The sequence below is a fragment of the Ochotona curzoniae genome, unplaced genomic scaffold (genome assembly GCF_017591425.1).
Source record: "Ochotona curzoniae isolate NIBS_2020 unplaced genomic scaffold, NIBS_Ocur_1.0 contig_2688, whole genome shotgun sequence".
NCBI lineage: Eukaryota > Metazoa > Chordata > Mammalia > Lagomorpha > Ochotonidae > Ochotona > Ochotona curzoniae.
Window position 1 is genome coordinate 7685565 of NW_024465553.1, and position 21659 is coordinate 7707223.

A 21659-nucleotide genomic window follows, 5' to 3' on the forward strand; every position below is an offset into this window, starting at 1 on the left:
TAGATACACTGAATAGTTTTGTGCACCATCTTAGAGGAAAATTGAAGACATTTTGCTGAGTGGGTTGGTGGCTGCCAGAACTGGGAGGAGTGGCTGAGTGGCGGTCCAAAGATGTCCAGAATTTCGATTTCGTAAGATGAAAAGGGCCTGGCATGGACCTACTGCCACTGAATGGTATGTTTAAAACATGGTTAGGATGGTAAACTTGCATGGAGCGTATTTTACAACTGAGCCGCCTGTCCTCTCGTTGTTGATGCTTGTGCTTGTGCGTGATGGAGTGGGGGAAGGGAAGATGAGATTGTTGGGGGGCTCCAGGTCATGGAACCTGCCTTTTTGTGGGAGACTTGGCTGGCTGGAGGAAGCAACCTTCCACCTGGGTAATCTTGCCGAGAGGCCTTAGGTCTGCGGTTTGGCTGTAGTCAGCACAGGTGCTTGTCAAGAGCGGCAGAGGGAGAAGTGTGCATGAAGCATTGTGTGAGAGCGGTGTGGCAGGGGTGGCATGTGTGGGGTACGGGGGGTGCTCGTCTTCTCTTCAGAGCTTGAAGCAGTTGTGACCCAAACCCCTCTCTGCAGGTTCCCAGACCAGGACCAGCCATGCATGTGGCTGTTTGTCCCCAAGCTAAGATCCTCACGAAGCATCCGGCCACTTTGGTCATTCCTGTGGGTGTGCTGGAAACACTCCACTGGCTGGCCTCCAGCAGGTGTGCTGGTATTACTGCCTTTCTTCCCAAGGTCTCCTACCTACTTTGTTCCGCAACTCAGTCTAAAGGGCCAAGATTGAGATTCACATAGGTGTTTCCTGGAGACCTCAGGTGCTCCAGGACCTCACCCAGCACTCAGCGTGCCATGAATGGACCTTATCATCAGATCTGACCATGAGTGACTGGAGCCAGTGGCCCAGCGGAGGGCCTGCAGTGGAGCTCATGGCCTGTCACCTGTCTGCCTCTACCTGCTCTTCCATCCAGTTCACTCTGTATTGGTCATGCTGCCAGTACCAAAGGTTCTCACTTGCTCCCTTACCAAACCCAAGGGCAGGTTCCCTGCATCCTGCTTCCTGCATGCCCCCTCACTCCCTGGCTGCCCCCTGAAGCAGCCCGGTCTGTGTCTGCTGGCCTTGCAGCTTTGCAGCTGACACACCTTTCTCTAAAATGCCACCCTCTGGGATTGGAGGCAGCCTTTGGAACAGGGCACATGAGTCCACCTGGCCGGTTCAGTTCCAGTGCAGCAGGTGCTACCTCTAGGATGTTCAGTGTGAGTATGACTGAGGCAGGAGCAGGGGAAAAAAAAAGCTAAACTGGGGTTTCTTGAGGCTATTTATGCTGGCTCAATATGTCAGTTGTTTGTTTGTTCTAAAAATACCACCACCAGAAAGATGGAGGAATAGCCCAGATCATTGGCACTTGGACTGAAACGAGAAGCAAAGTTGTAACTGATATGGGATCAGACTGGAGTCCCTGCCTGTCAGAAAGAGGAGGCAAGAATAGGAGAGCCAGTGGTGTGTCCAGCTCATCAAAGCAGGCTGCGTTCGTGTCCCCAGCCCAGAGCCCTGCGTGCAGCCCCACCCCACCCCCACCCCAGCTCTGCTGAGCAAAGCATCCCCTCCTGGGCTCGGGCTCCCACAAACTTTGTTTTGCTAAATGAATGTGGCCCTTGTTTCCCCGGGGTCAGCAGGTCTAGGAGTCGGAGAAATGCCACCCCCATCCTGCTCTGAGTGCACATGCGTGTGCACACACACAGCAACCTGTGAGCTCCCCTGGTGTCTCCTCCTACAACTCTGGGCCTCAGCAGCAGTCCCCTTTCCATCTTCTCTCTGTCCTCTTCTCCTTCCTTCTTCCTCCCCTGTTCTTTCTTTGTGACTGGAGAGTGATGGACCAGATAGACGCTTCATGGGCTTAGATTGGCACACCAGGCATCTGGGCATCTGGTTGAACACAAAGCCCAATCCAGGGGCCACAGGGAGTACAGCAGAGTCTGTTCCTCTTCAGCCCCCAGCGGATCCAGCAGCTGAGGCAAGGGCCCTGCACAGCCCAGTGTCATGGGACCTCTCTTGGCCTTTTCCAGCTTCAGATTGATCGGAAAATCTATTTTTCCTAATGAACCATTGAACAGTATGTCGATATTGCAATTATGTAAGCCAGAAGAGCTAAGAAATTGTGTATTTTCTGTGTGTCAATTGGATAATTAGATCATTCATTCAGGTGACATTTCCAGAGTATTTGTAGTTAGTGACACTCCAAGCAGCAAGAATAGTGATGTGAGCTGACTCTACCTGCCCCCTCCCAGCCCTCCCAGCATGTGTCAGGGAGTGGGTTAAGGTCTCTCAGCTCCTGCACCTGCCCGGCTGTAAAACCCCCACTTGGTAGGGAGCTGGCTCCACTGTGCTACATCCAGCCAGGCCTGGTATTGGTCTCTGTGGCAGTGCCTTGGCCTGGCCCGCGGGCTGCTTTCTGCACAGCACCCCGTGCTGAGACCCTACTGCTGGGGGCAGGGAGCAAGACCCAGGCCAGGAGATCCAGGCGACAAGCTCAGCACAGTCGGCTATCGGATGGGTTGGTTACAGCGCACGAAGGCGCATTTTCTTTTTAAGCCAGCTTGAGACCTCAGCACACATCACGTTGCAGGCTTGGTTGGATGGATTTGCTAGCTTGCCTCCCTGGGTGATGCTAGCTTGCACACAGCCTGTTTTCTCTCCCTTTCAGACACTGATTCCAGCTGACTCATCTGGCTCTGGATTTCCATCTTTCTCTTCATCACACATGCTTTTTTGCATATCGCTTTTGACTCCCCTCAAAGCTCTGATCTGTTGACTGCCAAACCGACTTCTCAGCTTAAAGCTGCATCCCCACATACTTACTCCCTGCCCACCTCTGCCTGCTCTCTTCGCTCCTTTACCTGGTAACAGACCCGCACCTTCTGCTGTGTGTTTGGCGGCCAGTCCCTTTCCACTCCCTCAGCAGGCTTCCTGGCAGTGCCTCCCCAACTCCAGCCCAGTCCCTGGTCATGTCCAGGAGGTCAGTAGAGAGCAGGTCTCCATCAGGCTGAACCCAGGAGCTCCTGGCTGATACCAGTACCAAGTGCCAAGCGCTCCATGTCCCCATGGTTTGTTTCTCAGTCAGCTACCACCAGTGCAGTGCTTACAGATCAGGTCATAAGCGAGGGCTGGTGTGCCCTTGTGCACGTATCCTGCCCATGGGCTTAGTGAGTGTGGGTGTCAGTGCTGTCAAGGGACACAGGAGAGAACCATGGCTCCAGCAGGGCTCCGATTTTTTTCCAACCAAAGTTCTCTGAGATGTACCCTCCTTCCAGAATTTAGTAACATCTGCCATTTTAGCCACATCTCAGCATCCAGCTGAGTCTAGAGTTTGGGACTCATAGGGACAGTGCCCAGGGTGTAACTGACCTAGAGGGAGGTACCTGAAGCAAGTTTGTGCTGGGAAGTTTCCAGGGAATCACAATGTTTCCCCGGGGTGACCTCCTTGCATTCAACCTGGCCTCAGCAGATGGCACTAGGAAGTCACAGCGCCACTCACCTCAGAACCTCATCAGGGACATATATGTGTGTCTTTTTCTAAGCTTAACAGTTGTTATCTCAAGAATTATCTTGGGATTCTTAAAAAAAAAGTCTTCCAAATAAAGTAAAACATTTCTATTATCTTAATGAAAAATAAAACTTTGATTAACTGAATCCTTCAAACATTTTGAGTTTTATATGTACCAGGTGTTTTGGGTGCAAGACAAGTCAGCACATACACACACACCACCATCATTCTTTAAAAAGCAACGTGTGATATAACCTGGAAGGAGTTCCTGGCAGGCCAAAGCTCTACTCAGTTTCAGAACCATTTCACCCTAAGCTGCAGATCCTATCTCATGTTGGCAGGCCAGTCTTGTCTTCTGATAGGACTGAACATTATTTGAGGGCAAAGGACTGATTTTATTTCCTCTTTTATGCCACACAGCATCTAATGCCAAGCTTTGTGCATCCTTGGGCAAGTATTTGGCACCAGATTTTATAACACTACACGTGGTCCTTAGTATCTATAATGCAATTTGATCTCAAAACATTTTCTTCCATTTCCTGCTCAATGTTTGGGATCCAGTGTATTTGGGCCCAAGCTTCTGTTCTTCCTGGTAGTGTGATCTTGGGCAGTTCACTCATTTCTAGGGTTGTTGAAAGGATCAGTGACTGAATGTGTGAGGTGTCTGGCCACTGCTGCTATTACTATTTCACTTGTCCTGGAAGCAGAACCATCTTAGGCTTGCACTTGATCAAACCATAGTCTGAGCTCCAGGCTTCTAAGATTGTGTTACCATTTGGAAGGCTGCCTGTAGTGAGGGGGTGCTGGTTGCCCTGAATCTTGAACGATGAGTAAGTGTTTAAAAGACAGGAATGTTGGAAGGGGAAGTAGCCTTGGGGGAAGGGAGGGAGGAAGCCAAGTGACATGGTTGGGGGCTGGGGAAGGGGTTACCACAGCTCTGGTAGTGTGTGTGTGTGTGTGTGTGTGTGTGTGTGTGTGTGTGTGTGTGTGTGTGACAGATCCCTCCAAGGCTGAGCCTACAGCCCAGCAGCAAATCACAGAAGGCGTCACAGAGATAAGATGTAAAATTTCAGTCAGTAGTCTTGGAATCAGGTTGCTATATTCTTGCCAGGTTCTTATAGTTTTCATGAACTTTCTGTAAGTTTTCCTTGAGTCTCTAAAGCAAAATATTTCTGCTTTAAAAAGTTAGGTGAATGGATTTTGAGGCAGGGGTCAGGGACAAGAACAGAACATTCACGGAGCCCCTGACTCATACCAGGAGCACCAGCTGACTGATGTTGGGGCTGGACCTGGTAATGTGGCTGCAGCTCTGACCCTGCAGGAGCCACCAGCATCACCCTTGGGCTTCTGTCATTCCATGTGGAGGAAGTGGTTGACAGTAACACACTCTTGACCTTGGGTGGCCATACCCTGGGACTCCCATCATTCTATCTGTCACCAGGGAAAGAGCCTCTGATCCTCTTTGGTACCTTTGAACACAGACATTACATTGTACATGGCTGAGGAATTCTGTGTTACCTTAAATCATGAGAGTTGTCTTTTCTTTACCTTCTGTAGTTTACAGAGAAAGTAAGCCAGCTCAGAGAACAGCTGGAGGTCCTGGGAAAGTGAGGCCAGAGAAGGAGCTAGAGAATAGATCAAGGATATATTTTCAGGGAATATTCAGGGAAAATCACATCCACAAAACTGAAATTTGCTGTTGTGAAGTTTGTTTCCCACATGGGAGACACTGCCCCCCAGGCTTCCTCCATGTCCCTGACAGCATGTACTAAGGATCAAACATGGAGAGGCCTCTCGGAAAGGAGCGTCTCCCTGTCTTCTCTCTACCAAGGACAGGTATCAGCGAATGTGGTACCTGCTGAGCAAAGAGGATGGAAGCACTGGCAGTGGAGGGCCTCTCTGAGGAGTGAGGTCTAAGCTGGCTTTGGGAAGCGGGAAAGAGATCAGATTGGCAGAGATTCAGATGGGGGGAGCATGGAGTGCCATCAGGTTGTGTAAGAGGCACAGCATCTGTGCAGTGGGTTTCACTTGGGGGAGCAATGCAGGGCACTGAACAGGATGGGGAGATCTGAGCAGCCAGAGGGGCCTTTAAGAACTCAGTCAGGGGTTCTGACTTGTTTTGGTGACAGGTGGCCAGGAAGCATGGCTGTGTCTCCAGCCAGGAATGAGAGTGAGCTTTGATCTTGATGGTTAGACTTCTGACTGCTGGGAGATCAGAGGATGGGGTGGGATTGGCACTCATGCTGGGGTTTCCCTGAGGGCAGTGATGAGTCCTGGGACCCCAAGAGCCAAGGACTCCAGAGAGGCAATGTGAGCTGTGGGAACAGAAAAGGCCTGAGAGACCACAAAAGAAAGAAGGTCCTAAGCTTCTCAGTGGGTCTGGAGGAGGGGCACAGAAGCAAGCAGACAGGCTTGGGGAGGGCGGGAGGAGTTAACCAAATCCTAGCCCTTGACCAGCAGGGTTGGGGCAGGTCAGCAGGGGCTCTGAGCCCCATGCCCCCTTTTGTTGTGTGCTTCAAATCCGCCCTTCTGAAGCAGAGTGGATGCTAAGCATCATCATGAACGGTTCCTGGGGTGTGGTTAAGAATACGGAGGCTTGTCTCCTATGTGATTTTGTTAATTAAGGAAATTTTGAAACCTCCAAATGAACTGGCTTTTGTTGGTTTGTCTTCTCCTGAAGAGCATGCTGTTTGTAAGACCCTTGTGTTCCGATCATATGGGCCACCTGGAGGCTTGGCACCTGCCCACCACACAGGGTCTTGCTGGACTGCTTCTGCCTCACTGAAATGGACGCTATGCTTCCCAGGGCCCAGGCATGTGCATGGCCCCTTTCTCAGTGGGTGCAGGCACACACACACCCCTAATGCTGGGGCTAAGCCCACCTCTCGGTCTGGCTTGAGCTGTGTTGTCTTCTGTACCCACACAGACTACTGTTTTCCAAAGTGAAGTTGGAGTCACTCTGCCGGGGCCCAGATGAGGCACTGCTCACCTGCAAGCACATGTTACAGATATGGAAATCTTGCTACAACCTCACCAACCCCAGGTAAGAGGCCAACCGGGTCTGCTTTGCATGAGTTTTGCCTGGGCCCCTGCCCATCGGTGCCTCCTCTGAATGACATGGGCAGGCACTGACCTTGTCACTACTCCCTGAGCACCACCCCATACCCCGCCCGGGTCCCACAGGTGGCAGAGCCTGGGAGTTTCAACATTCCATGTATACGAGGTTCTGAAGCAGCCACTGCAGCCCACTGTGGGGACCAACAAGCTCTAAACCACAAACAGGCTCTCTGACGTGTCTCCAGCAACTGTTTACTTAACTCATTTATGAGCCTGCTCATCCATCTGTGTCGTATGAGAGACCACATCCTACTAGGGAGAGGGGACATGGCTGTTACCATGATAAGGCGTCACTGTCCAAAGGTTAAACTCGTGACTCAGACAGGTATCACATGAGCATGTGCCAAGGATTTAACCTACCTCATTTCCCAATGTGGGGCCAGTGAGACATTCAGATTTGATCAAATAATTGGGAAGGCAGCTAAGTATAGGCAGACATGCCAGAATTTGCAGATGGGTGTCGACAGTGGCCCATGGTGGTGTTGGAATGCATTGCTTGGGATCGTGTCTTCTGTAAGGTGAAAATTCAGACTTTGCGCCTACCCAACAAGAGCTCTTCTTGGTTTGTGGCCTAACAGAGCTGTGACATCGCCAAGTCGGCAGGGTACCCCACTCTAGATTCAGACAACCTGGGCAAGGTGGGCTGTCAGCCGCTAGTTTTCTCCCTCTTTGCCTGTTTTCAAGTATTGGCCAGTTTTTCCTGGTGGTGGTTTAGCTGACTGTGGGTGCTTCCCTGTGAAGGTAGTGATCTATGATAAGGGGCTGCAGATCCAGAGATTACAGCCAGAGTATGTTTTCAAGTTCACAGCGAGGTGTCAGTAGAGACAGCCTACCTTCAGCTGCCTAGGAATGTGCCACTCAATTGGTAAATGTGCACAAAGGGCGTGGCCTGCCCAGGGCCAGGACGCTGGGAAGCAGAGGGGTCCATGAGGCCTGTTATTTAACACCAGTGCCTGGTGTAGGCCTCCAGAGACCCCACCTCAGACTGTGATCCCATGGGTGGTGCTGCTGGGAGGAATGGGGGAGCCTGGAAGACCAGCCGTTGGTCCAGTCTCCACTTGTAGGATTTAGCAGGGAACTCCTCCTGGTGCAGGGTGCCTCCCACTTCCTCTAGGTGAAAGGTAATCCTGAGGTTGACCTGGCCCCCTTCTCGGGCATCTTCTGCTAAAACCACTCGGAAAACAGAAAGTGTCTGTGACTGCCTTCCCTCAAGGACCCCCACTCCTGGTCTGCCATAAGCCTGGGGCTGGGGGATGTGGGCCAGGTCGGGACCCTCCCTCTGCCTGCACCCCCTTCCCCAAGAAGAACAGAAGCCTTCAACATTGCCACCGCCGCCCACCCTCCCTCCATTCTCCACACCTCTCCCACCTCCCCACATTCCCTCCCACTTAGCAACCAAGAATATTGAATGTGAAGAGAGGAAAAAAATAGCAGAATTAGGAAACTTTTAAAAATACCTAACCAAATGTCTGGGCTCTGGCCATCCTCCCTCCGTTTCCTGAGGGATGTGTCAGAACAGGGCTGGGAGGAGCCTGGCCTGCCTGGGCAGAGCTGGAGGGCAGGAGTGGGTGGCCGAAGGGCTCCTCCAGCCAGGGCTGGTGACCGAGCAGCCCCTTATTAAGGAACATCCTGGCTGTTTCAACTTTATTTTCTCTGGGATATAAATAAATGCTTTTCCCGCAGCCCTCACCATTGTGCAAATTTAGACATCCTCTCTCAACAGCTTGGGTAAGCAGTAGGCCTGGCAATATAAGAATGTTTGAAGGTGGCACAGCTGTAGGCTAGAGGGGAGGGCACTCTTCTCAACCCCAGTGCAGGGCACCTGTGGGTCCCCCAGCCTGACGTCCTCAGATCACACAGTGCTCTAGAAAAGGGAAGAATCACACAAACAAGTGCCATTCTTAAAAATAAACGGAGAAGGAAACAGAACACATTTTGGCAGGAAGCTAATCTCCCCAGATTAGTTCCCTCGCCTGCTTCCTAGCTCTGGGTGCCCTTTTTCTGAGCATGCTCAGTTGTGGTGGGACCGTTGCTCCACCTGCCAGGGTTTCCGGTCTTCCTGATCTGCTTCCAACTAAATCCATCCTTCTCTGTCCAGGCCTCCAGGGCAGGAAGGCGGCAAGGCCCAGGGCGGTAGCAGGGAGTGCATGGCCAGAGATCAACTCTCACTTCATGTTCCCAGCAGCTAATTCAGTCTTCTTTATTTCTACACTATGTGCTGGTGGGTGAGCTGAGCCTTAGAAAACTTGCACATAGCCTTCCACCTGCTGTTGGGAGAATGCATCTCCTGCTGCAAGCAAAGCAGTGGGTGGCGTCTTCTGGAGTGTGCGCTTTGGCGAGGTGTTTGTCATTTCAGAAGCCTAGATCATGTTTCCTTGGGTCTGCAGTTTTGCTTGCGTTTGGGCAAGAAATCTGCCTCATGTTTTGTCTTCTCTGCCTTACAGAAGTAGAAAGCTCCCTGAGTTCTTGTGCATACCGACATGGCCATTCAAGGCAGCATATGTTCGGCCTGGCATCTCCCCAGCAGGCTCCCTGTGCTGTAAACCCCAGCATTTCCACAAGGGACAGTAATAACCACATTGACTGAAACTTTCCCGAGGCAGCACTGTGCTGGGCCGTTTGTACATTATCTCCCATCCCCATGCTCGCCTGGCAAGATAACTACTGTTATTTCCACTTTGTAGAAAGTGAAATTGAAGCTAAAGGGGGCTAAATCACTTGCCTACATTTTCCCAGTTAAATAAGTAACAGAGCGGGGATTCAAACTGCTCCTACCTCGATAGGAAGCGACCTCTCTCTCCCTAGCTAATAGCCAATTGCTTTTCTTTTTTCTTTTTTACTTTTAACTATTTTTTTCACTCTCTTGTCATTGCTACTTGAACCGTCTCCATATTCAGCCACAAGCTGGCCTGCCCAGCTGATGAAGAGAAGGTGTCTTCTTCCTAAGTCCTATTTTAGTCACTTACTAAAAATTGGCACTTGAAGTTCACATACACATTTTCCTTGTTCCAACCACAACTGGATATTGGAGACCCCATTTCATGCTAACAGTCACCAGTGTTGTGGTGGAATTTCTCCCTTTTTTATATAATGTTTGTTCTCATTGCATTTCACACCATCCCCACAATGTTGGCAAATGCCATTTCATACTATACCCACTTTTCTGATTATGGAATTGAAGCGTGGGGATTATGCCATAAAGTGTAGGGATATTGGAACCCTCCCTTTATTCTTTTTTTTTTTTTCCTTTTTAGCTCATGAGGCAGAGAGATAGGCACAAAGAGCTCCCATCAGCTGGTTCACTCTAACAGCTGGAATGGGAATGTTGGTGGTGAGGGGACTAGAGGCAAGCCGAGAGCCAGGGATCCAGTCCAGGTCTCTCACGTGGACTTGAACCACGACCTGATGCCTCTCAGGGTCTGTACTGGCTAGAGACTGATTCAGAGAGCAGAACTAAGAAACCAACCTAGGAGTTCCAGTACGGATTCAAGCATCCTAACCAACATCCTAACTGCTAACTCCTACATCTGACCTTGCCTTGATCCTATCAACCAGGCCTAGCAGGCCCAGAAGGAAGCCGCTCTGGTTCCATTTGCCCCTGCTCTTGCTTCCTACCCGGGCTGTTCTGTTGGAGCCAATTTTCCTTGTGTGCCAGGCACCACTGTTTCAGGAGCTGAGAAGGGGCCGAGTTGCGACTAGAACTCCAGGATTCTGGCTTTCTAGTCTGCCTCCACACCCTGCCTCCTGGGTTTGGAGTGGTGTGACAGTAGAGCCCTAAGGATTTCCAAGGGGAGCCTCCAGTTTGCAATGTAACTTTGGCCATTACCCTAACTGACTCAGCCCTAACAGGGGCACAGAAGTTCCCAGGATGTGGAGCTTTGCACATGTGGGCGTCTGCACCTCCAGTGTCCTCTCCCCAAACCCTCCAATTGCTCACAGCTCCACTGACCAGGAATGGTTTTCTGTCCCTTCCTGCTGTCCTCCCCTAGGCAGTGCCCCAGGCAACCAAAGGAGAAGGGAAGGGGTAGATGTCTTGGAGGAGAGAGGCCGGTTGGGGTGGACGAGCCCAGACTTGCCCTCTTGAGTGTACCCCTTCTGCCACACTCTGTGGATCATCGTAAAAGCATATTTTGGCAGCATAAGACCCCACACCAAAAAAATGAACTAGAAATTGCTTGAGGGTCCTGTGTGATGGCCTAGTGGCTAAAGTCCTTGCCTTGCAACTGCTGGGATCCCATATGGGCCCCAGTTTGTGCCCCAGCTGTTTCACTTCCCATTCAGCTCCCTGCTTTTAGCCAGGAAAGCAGAAGAGTATGGCCCAAAGCCTTGGGAACCTGCACCCATGTGAGAACTGGAAGAAGCTCCTGGCTCCTGACTTTGGGTCAGTTTAGCTCTGGCCATTGCAGTTACTCAGAGGGTGAATCAGCAGACAAAAGATCTTTCTCTCTATGTCTCTCCTTCTCTGTAAATCTGAGTTTTCCAGTATAAGTAAATAAATAAATAAATCTTTAAAGAGAAATTGCTTGATGCTCCCAGAAAATTCTCCCCAATCAGAAGCCCCTGATAATTTAGAGAGAAAGCAGTCAGTGCGGAGACAAAACCTGTGCATTGTGGGTGTTCACCAGTGTCCAGGAATGAGGAGGACAGGCTAAGAGAATGTTCTCATCCTACAGAGGGGGTGAGGCTCACAAATCAAGAATATCAGTTTTGTTGTAGGTTTTTCAGAGAGAGAAAGAGATCTTCGACCTGCTGGTTTACTCCCCAGATGGCTACAGCAGCCAGGGCCTGGCAGACCAGGTGCCAGGAGCCAGGAACTCCATCCTGATCTCCCACGAGTGTGGCAGGAACCTAAATACCTGGGCCATCCTCCACTGTCCTCCCAGCTGCACTAGCAGGAATATGGGCTGGAAGTGGAGTATCCAGGATCCCCGGTGATGGCTGAGCTTGCTGTGCCACAGCACTGGCCCCAGGGTTCATAACATTTAGAATAGAAGGTCCTTAATTCAGCTCCCCCACAGCTCCCAGCATCCCACCAGAAACCCAGCGCTAGGGTGTCTGCAGAAATCAGCCAGTCCGCTTAACCCCAGAGGCACAGTTGTAGGGTACACATTTATAGGAACCCCCCCAACCCCTACCCTTGATGTAGCTGGGAGTGGGAACTCCTAAGAATACTCTGCCTGCCTGACCTCACCTCCTCCTCATACAGTTCTGCGCGAGCAGACAATGCTTATCCGCAGAGGACTGGCACAGTCACTGAGGCACAGGGAAAATGGCCTTGTCCCAAATGTCCCACTTATTAGAGAAAGGTTAGGATGGGAGACCAGAGCCACATCAGAGTCCCAGGACCCCGGTTTCTGGGTCTTTCCCAAAGTCACACATGGCAGCCAAACCTGTGCCCTATGACCTGAAAAGAGGAAAAGCTAGAGGGCATGCTCCAAGAAGCACTCCTCCCCCACCTCTATTCCCAGGCAGGACCCCAGCTGGCTCTCAGCATCCCAGGCCGATCCTTCCTTCACAGAGCCACTATCTGTTGCACATCCATGATCCAACACCCCCCCGCACCGCGCCCCAGTGATGAAAACATCACTGTACTGTGAAACCAAGCCTTCTGGAAAAGTCCAGAACCTTCACAATGTTCAGACAATGAGTACTTCTTGATATCTACATTACAAATGCTGTCAGAACAAGCCAATGCTCAAAATCATCACACTCCATAATTAGTAAAAATTTACAGGCACTTTTGTGGTTTTTTTTTTTTATTTTGTGTGTGTGTGTGTGTGTGCGTTTTTCTATTCAGAGGCATTTAGTGCTTTGTAGTAGGGGAAATGAGTTAGAGCAGCCTCTAAAACATGTGTTTGGGGTGAGGTCCTAATCACAGGCTGACGAGAAGTCTGTGCTGAAGGCGGGTCCTGTGGTTCCTGCCTCACTGCGCACAGAAGTGGCAGCCTGAGCTCCGTGCCAGATCTTGTCTAAACTCTTACTAGCGACAGCCACTAAGAAGAAATAAAGTGGGTGCCATTCTCATGAACCACGAGCTTCTCAACAATCAGAAACCCCCTTGTAGCACCCTGGGCTTCAGAGAGAGGCCCTGGGGACTCTGGCCCTAGGAGCAGATAGGGTCTTGTTGAAATTGCTTTGATAGAGCATCATAACAGAGAAAGCGAAAAGCACAAATTTAAAAAAAAAAGTCTCTCTGGGCCGTTTCCTTCCCAGTGAGGCTTGGTATGGTCTCCACGTGGCCTCATCAGACATGCTGGGGAGGCTCTGGCTGGAGAAGAAGCGTCCGGGAAGGTGGGCAATGCAGGTGGCATTGGCAGTCCAGCGGCTGAAACAGTGACTGGCTGCTGTGTTCTCCCCAAGTCCCTTCAGATCTCCCTCAGGCCAGCTTGTGCAGCCCAGGAACGCCAGATAGGACTGCAGCACATTCATTGACCCATGCCACATTGCCCCCTCCTGCGGTTCCCTCAACAGCCAGGCCATGTGTCTCAAAGGCTGCTTCTGGGAACCCAGATGATGCTGTGGCCTTGCAAAACAGAGACCTTAGAACTATCTGGACTGCCAGGCAGAGGATGTTTCACATTCCACTCAGAGGCTGGTGGTCTCGAGGTCTCCCTGAATGCCAAGTCTCCCCCAAACAAGGAGGCCCGTCGAGAACCTGGCTTCAGCTTTTTGTTGTATCCTAAGACCTGAGAAAGGACCCCTGCAGATGGTAGGGGACAGGGATGGCAGGGTTAGGGGCAGGGGTGCAATGCCTGCTGCACAGGAGGGACATGCAAGGCGCAGGAGGAGGTCGCTGCACTATGGCAATGGTGGTGGCTGTAGAAAGGAGAAGTTTTCTTGTTGCGTCTCTGTGCCCTTCCCTCCATGCCTATCCCGGGGGCTAATCCCTTGTGGTGCCTTGCTTGCAGTGATTCTGGGCGTGGAAGCAGCCTCTTGGATCGGACCATTGCAGACAGACGGCAGCTCAACACCATCACTCTGCCAGACTTCAGTGATCCTGAGACAGGTGAGACTGGGAGCACACTGGGTCACGTAGTGAGCGAGAGAGGCTGCGGCAGGTCCCTGGTGGGCAGGGCTGCCAGGCCTGGGACTGGGAGAATTCCTTACCCCTATAGGTTAGAGTCTTGGTCAAGGGGGCCGTCTCCTCCAGTGTTGTTTTACAGTGGGGGCAGGGAAGGGGTAATATTTTTTGCCCCAAACAACTGTTTGAAATCAATGTCCACCTCTTGCTCTGGGAGCTTTAAAATGCAAGCTAAAATCAAATGTCCAGGTGCCCATTAGGTTCCCTTTGGCTTTTATGTGTCTCCCTCACTCTTTAGGGTTCAGACCTAAAATCAAGGTTTCAATTTCTAATCAACATCACACACACACACACACCAAGCAGAAAGACCCCCACAGGGTGACGAGTGGATTCTGAAGTGCTTAATCTACCACCCTCACTTGAGCTGACTGAGTGAGCACTCCTGCCTTGCTGGGTGTGTTTTGTACCTGCCTGCGTCGCGGGGAGCAGTAAGTACCCCTCCACAGTTCCCACAAGTTACTCTGGTAGTGGTGCTGGCTGTGCAGTGACAACACAGGGGAGAGCAGACCACACACTCATGATGAAATTCATCCTACCTTGGGTCTTCACGATAATCCTAAGGCCTGCTCAAGCACCAGTTCTTATTACTCCTTCCTGCAGGAGATGCTATAGGTTGAAGGGCTGGCTGGCCTCATGGAAAGAACCCCAAGGTCCTTCTCCAATCCCAAGCCATGTCCTGTTTCCCAACTGAGCCCTACCAGGACAAGTCAGAGAGCGACCCTGAGTCAGGCCTCAAAGAGCACAGGTGCTGGGGTAGCCACCCCCAGGGGGGACAGGAAGACTCAGACCTAACAACCTTGCATTCCTACACTAGGTCCCTGACCCCCAATTTACAGTCAACCACAGATATCTGATCCAAGGGCCACACAGGCTGCTAGATCACAAGATTGTTGGCCATTAGAAGCAGCACAAATTATAAAAGTATGTCGTTTAGCCGGGCCTGCAGCTATTGCTCAAAATGTAGAGTGACCAAGCCACAGAAAAGCATTGCCCTCTAGAGGGCTTGGTTGCTGGACTGGTCAACAGGCATTGGTGGGGTAAGAGACTCTGGCTGGTGTAGCTCAGCAGACCCCTGCTTCCTGGCTCTAGTCCTGAGAGACGGAAGTGGAAGGTCAGGCTGGAAGCACTGACCAATGCAAAGTGAGGCAAGAAATGGAGGAGGAGGTTCGCTTATTATGGCACCAGCAGCGATTTGGCCAATCCAGAGCCACTGCTGCAGCTGCCCAGAGCTGTCCTCCCCCGCCTCCTCCCTGTCCTGTGAGGACAGTCATGCAAGTCCTGACCCCCTCTTCATCTGGCTGGCCCGGCCTTGATTTCCCTAGATGCCCCTAGACTATACTGCCTCACTCCATCACATTGCAAACACAAAGTGGCAAAAGATAAGTGAGGGCCTTATTCTTCATTCTCGCTTTTGCCTCATCTGATGTCACGTTGCCTAGTGAGTGCCCAGCCCTCCCCTCCCCTTGTGGCATCAAGGCCGCCATACCACCCGCCCACTCTCAGGGATTCCAGGGGTTTGGAGCCTGGCCTGCCGGTTCCTGTGCCCTCCTCAACAATGGGGGAAACCTCAGCTTCCCGGGCACTGGCCACGCCATTTGCTGTCATTACTGGATGATGTCCAGGATCCCTGCACAGGCCTTCCTCTGGTCCCACCCTCAGCTGCCAAATGTTGACTGACATGCCACCATTTAACCAAAAGACAGGGCATCAGCAAGGGGAAGACCAAGTCCCAGGCCTTTCCAACACCAGATGACTTGTACACAAGGCTAGCACATTCTGAAATGACTGTGTAAGTCCAAGATGTGACGAGTCAGAAAGCCTGCCCGAGACAGGTGCCACCACCCTGGTGAACAAAGCCCAGTTTTATGTAATTCTGTTCTTCGTGTGGTCACCGGAGGGGCCGCGCCTCTCTTACTCACCCAGCTGCTGTGAGCCACCCACAGAGTTTATTTCTCGCATCTTGATTTCATTGCAAGAGGAAACAGGTTTACGTAATTCATAAAGCCAGAGCTCTAATTTGGAGGTACCCCCAGAGAAGTTAAGCTACCCCCACGGACCCTCCTCCGTCTTCCCGTTCCCTAAAGGCAACTAACTGTTCCTATTTGCTTTCTGTTCACTGCCTGTCCCCCCCACCACCATCCTGGTCTTCACAGGGTACACAGTACCCTCCCTGGCCATGACACAAGTGGTCACTCGTGGCAGACACTGTTCAGCTACCTGGCCCTTCTCATGCCACACCCTGAAGATGCCTCCCTTCCTGTCCACAGAGAAGATCCTCAGTGTCCCATGTCCACCCTCCTCCGATCTGGCAAGACCTCAGCCATTTTTCTTTCATTTCCTTTGTTGCAGCTTCAGCTCCATTGGTACTAATGGGCAGTGGCTACTCTTGAATATGTCCAGCAGTGCTGCCCATTCAGAAAAGCCACTGGACTGTAGGGACCGGGAGAGTAGGAACCTGTCCTGGGTCAGGCCCCAAATGACCTGAGAACTGATGCCATCTGGGAGAGCCCCGCCCTGTTAGGGGCAGTGTGGCCATTACCTTGGTCCATGCCATGCCCAGCATCTCACTATTTTCCTAAATCCGTTCCAAAGGGCTCAGGCATCTAATCCAGCAAAGCTAGACCACGCCAGAATCAGGAGGGGTCACGGCCAAAGTCAGGTGAACGGCCTCAGGTTCTCTTGGAGAGATTTTGGGTTTCCCCAAAACAGAATTTCTTTCTATTTGTCTGTTATGTGTATGCTGGGGGGGAGGGGGTTCAACACACCAGAACAAAAGGGGCAGATATGGTGACTTCTCATTCATTACGTAGAGCCATGCTCCCCCAGGGAGGGTGCCTGTCCTGTCCTCTCCTGTCACACACCTTGGCTTTTACAGGGTAGTTGGCAACAAATCTAAGACATCTATTTTGCTTGTAAAAAAATCTCAGGATAGATGCCTGATAGATACAAGTTTAAAAAAAATATATATATATATATATACACCAAAATATCATCATCCCAAATCCCAACCATACAGCACACATTCCATGTTCCTGACTTCAGAAGAAACTGGTAATCTGGAATTTGGCTTCCCACCCCTGAAACTGTCCACACGCAGACCTGACTACGGCCTGTGAAAGGAGCCCTGCTGGGGGGGCAGTTGGCACTGACCAAATCCTCTGCGGCCACCAGAGGGGGATTTTGTTTCATTAACTAGCTGGATGTGTCACACTAAAAAAGTCCTCCTAACAGAACATGATTTCCCTTCTAATGTCACCTCTGGCTTTCTCCCGCTCCACCCCGCCTGCCCCTCACCGCTACCATCTACGCAGCCCCAGCCAGTGAAAAAGAGGAATCGAGTGACAGTTTTTACTTTGAAGCCATGAGTCATTGTCTTTTATTTGGAATAAGTTGATAGTTCCTTAAATAGAGTACCTTCAAAACAGGATGTAGGGTAAGGGGATTTGTCTTTTGTCATTGGTGGATATTACTGGACATCTATCCAAAGCAGAGGCGTTCTTTGAACTTGCAAGTCTGACCCATTGTGTTTGGGTACAGCTCTCACTGCAGCTGTGGTGGTATCCACACTGCCAGGTATCCCTCCAGCTGTGCTGTGTGAAGCTGGGACAGCTTCCTGTTCAAAATGCCCAACCCAGCACATCTGCCATAGGTTTCCAGGAAATCCTAGCACCCAGACTCCAAGATGCTGGCATCCTGACATGTTACTGTATCTCTCTACACTGCCCCTTGGGACATCTTAGCTCCTGTGTACACACACACACACACTCACTGCGCCTCTCTCGACTGCCCCGGAACACCTTAGCTCCTGTAAGTGCTACACACACATACCCGCCCCTAGAAAATTTGAGTCCTAAGGCTTGCCAGCTGAAAGGCAAATAGCATTCTCTGCAGTGTTCTGGATATTATGGTTAATGATCCATTATTTTCGGTGGAGCACACCACTGAGTTTGTGCCCAGGTGAATCCGAGTTATTTTTATCCCATGGTGTTGGCGCAGAACAGGTAAACAACCAGCAGAAAAGCAAAGTTGTTTTCTTCGAAACGCACTTATACTCTGTTGTCAACTAGAGGAATAATTGTGTATTACATGACCTCATTTTCTTTGCAGCTTATGTGAGTATATTTAAAAACTAGTTCATTTTTTTCTTTATGTTTCTAAAGGTTTTTTTTTTTTTGCCTTTATCCTTTTTTTTCTCTTTTCGCTTTTTTAGTGTCAGATTCCTCCTCCTCCTCCTCTTCTCTGTCAAGAACCGAATCTCCTCTCCACCTGTTTATGTCTTCTCATCTCCATTCTCATCCCAAACCCGACACCTTTGTGTGGCCCCCCGCCGCCGCTCACGCGTTCAGTGACTCTGGTCCCCGCCGGGAGCCCTCTCTCTGTAAACACGGTTTTGCCTTTCTTCTTGGGTCTGCTTCATCTGCCTGATGTTTTGCTGTCTGATAATCTTCCTAACTGATGAGCTGGCCTGGAGAGAATCCCTCAATCTTGTTAGAGAGAAAATCTCACAGATTTGGAAACCCCAAAGCTTTTGGGGGCCAAAGGGAACCAGAGGGATCAGGTGCTGGTGCCCAGGTTGAGGCCTACTCTGAGAAGTGTGGGTGACCTGCTAGGGGGAGGGCAGAAGATGCTGGCTTCCCCAGAGTGTGGCTGCCAGCAAGTGGGGCCTTCTCTGTCCCTCCAGACTTGACAGTCCCATGGAAGAACAGGCAAAGCAGGACATTTAGAAATAATCATTTCATCCCCAAATTTCCTAGACTTCAATTTAAAAATTAATTTGAATTCAAAAATTGCTTTTATTTTAGGAATTAGTTTATTTCAACCAGCCTATGATAGTCCAGGCTATATTCTGAAGTGAAGGACCACCTGTCATTTCAGTATGTGATTTTCAAACTATACTTTGCATTTCAACCACCACAGCCGCCACCTCCACCATCACCCACCCCCAGCCCATGATTGCTCAGGCCTGGGGGGACCTCGTCCTTGGTGATTTCCATGCCAGTGGGTCACATTCTGAGAAAGTGCTTCTGCTGTTTTCCATTTGCAAGGAAGGAACATGTAGGGTAAGGCTTGTGTTAGGAAACAGAGTAGGCAAATTGAACAATATTTTAGCCTCTTTTAAATAATATATGGATAATAATAATAATAATAATATGGAAATTTTCAAAGTCTGTTTTAGGGATACCCAGGACCTGCCAATTAAGAGAAGAAAAAAAGATCCCTGTGTAAAAAAATGAAACCCTGTTTGGTTAAATGCTTAAATGGTGCCATCCCAATTTTGTGTCTCTCATCTATTTAATGTTCACTTTGCTGCCAGCACTGCCCAAAAAAATCTAATCTCTGGATCCGTGCTTCCCAAGGGTTCATCTTGTTCCCACACTCAGTTACAGGCTGCACAAAAGCTCGTAAGTGGAACTGCAGCCCGAGAGAGCCCCTTTCGGTGATGTGCTCATGTTTCGGATGGCCAGCCCACTGCACTGAACACACACACGTGCACACTGCAGTGCAGAAACAAGGCTTCCATTCAAAATAAGCCACACAGAGCAGGCAGCGCGGCGGCCTTGCTTATCTGCATCTTCCGTGTTCCGATCACCACTCCTAAGACAGTTGCCACTGCGTACAGTGGAAGATAACAATCATGTGCATAAACTGTGTGTGTCATTTTTATTTTCCTTCTTAAAAATAGACATTTTCCCCTCAATCTAATACCTGGGGACAAATTGACAACATAGATTTTTCCAGAAAAATATTGATTTTCACATTGACTGCTGTCTCACCTCTTCAGTGGTGGAATGGCACCATGTCTTCTCTCCAGGCCTTCCGTGTTGCTTGCTGGGGGGCCTGTTGTGCCCTTGGACCTTTCAAGAGAGGAGTCCTGGCTCTCCCAACGGGGCACCTTCTGTCAGATGAATGAATAATGGGTCAGGGCCACATGTACCCGCCTGGCTTCCTGCTAGATTTCACCTATACTTCCCCTGCAGAGCTGATTGCTTATCTTATTCTTTGTAAGGCCATAACTTCCCCTGTCCACCCTCAGGGAGTGCCCAGCCAGGAACCAGGGGTTTCCCCGAAGCCAAAACGCCCAAGAATTTTCTCGATCTTTCTGTAGATACTTACGTTAGTAGGGAAGAGAGAAAGTGTGTGACAAGTGCAAAACCGCTTGATTAGAACTGCAGTGAACCGGATACGGGACAAGCACATCACCCAGGCCTCTCCTTCCAACCAGCCTAACCACCCCTTCCACAGCTCCTCAACCTGATTAGGGTTAATGTGTGGAAAGATCTGGAACCTGCTGGGGCTAGATTATTTTTTCCCCTTCGCATTGGAATTTCCTGCGCTGGAAACAAAACATTACAGAGCTTGGTCGGCTTTCATGCGCTTGGTGAGCACTGCCATGGGGAGGGGAATGCCCGGGCAGCCTTCCTCCAGTTTGGACAAAAAGAAAACCATTGTTAGTGGGAAAATGTCTATGATTCTTGAATTGAAGCTTGATTCCAGTCAGCCAGACTTAACAGTTGGAAGGTTATTAGAACTCTGTTCACATTTTTTTTTTCTTTTTGCCTCGATTTTGATTTCTCTCAGTGTTCCATTTCTTGGTTTTAATTTCTGATTTGATTTGTTGTTCCAAGGCAGCTCACCAGAAGCACATTTTCATGGTTTTCCCTCCCTCTTTTCAGTTAGTAAGTAGTTCTCCTACTTATTCACTCCCCACCCTGCTGAGAGCCCCCCGAATCACACTGCCCTCCACCGTGGAATGTGGACTGTGGTTGTTGAGTGTTGGGGGTGTCGAGATGGTGTGGATATCTGTGCCGCTGCCGCTTGCCTGCCCACTCCTGTGCGCTTTGCCACTCAGCACCTGACTGTCTTTAGATCCCAGCACATTCTGCCGCAGCTTGGGTTCTGTTACCAAGGGGGCAGTACTGGTCTGAGCAGGACTACAACAGAAGGCATGGGGCAGCAAGCATGCCCAGAGAGGAACATGCAGTGCCCAGGTGAGGAGCGCCGTTAGCACTGGAGGCAGGGACTGCCACTCTGTATCTTCCGCTCCTGTCCAGGGCAACCATGACTGACACACATGGAAATGATTCTAGTCATTAATTTTCCTAAAATAAGCTGAGTAGGCCTCATAAAACTTACAACCACATCTTCTGTGATTTCAAGGAGACCTCGTTCCCCTGGCCGCAGGGGCCGTGCTTTGGGTCATTAATGAATTGCCGCATATCCCACAAGCTGGTTCCTGGATTCTTCCAGATACTTTGGGAAAATGGTCTGTCTCCTGCCTACAGACCCAAGACTGTGCAGCCTAACGTTTCCAAGCTGATTTCATCATCACTTCCCCCACCCACCTACCTGCAGACTGATTGCATTTTGGGAAATGCTGATCATGTACACATGCATTCATGTACATGCTCAGCACATTTGAATGATCTCAGGCCCTTTGCATCTGGTTTCCAGAGTTGGTGTCCCTCAGCTCAGACTGGGGAAGAGGGGGACGGAGCAGTGGGAAGCATCCTATAGCAGAAGAGACAGATGCTCAGTGTTAGCATTCTCACCCAGGTTCTTTGTAAAAAAAAAAAAAAAAAAAAAGGATTTCACTGGCGAGTTCCTCTTGGTTTTCACAAAGATGGGCTGCTTGGAAATCTTCAGACTGCCCTTTCTGGTTTCAGTGAGCTGTGGTGCATATAGGGAACAGACTCCAGGGTTTTCCAGAGGAGCAGCTCCAGAGCTCTCAGAGGTTAGGACCCCAAAGTGCAAGGGCCAGCTGTGCAGGGAGGCCCTGGTTCTGAGCCTGTGAAGATGCACCTGTCATTATTCTAGTCACACACAGCTGCAGTAACTGAGCCTGCTGTTTGACCCCATCAGGTGCTTTCTCCCTGAGTGGCAGCCAGGATGGGAAGCACAGGTGCTAGGGACCAGGCCCTGAA

At 50.4% G+C, this 21659-nt stretch overlaps 1 protein-coding gene across 2 annotated transcripts in view; it reads left to right on the forward strand.

Moving 5' to 3' along the window:
* The window catches only part of TTC7B (tetratricopeptide repeat domain 7B), a 161429-nt gene that overhangs the window by 99728 nt on the left and 40042 nt on the right, over window positions 1-21659 (forward strand). Inside the window, exons 16-18 of one of the 2 annotated variants that reach the window (XM_040975164.1) lie at window positions 6466-6582; window positions 13565-13662; window positions 20364-20414. In XM_040975164.1, coding sequence (XP_040831098.1) covers window positions 6466-6582; window positions 13565-13662; window positions 20364-20414 — 266 coding nt within the window. The remainder of the gene's footprint in view (window positions 1-6465; window positions 6583-13564; window positions 13663-20363; window positions 20415-21659) is intronic. The other variant, XM_040975165.1, reaches the window with a different exon arrangement.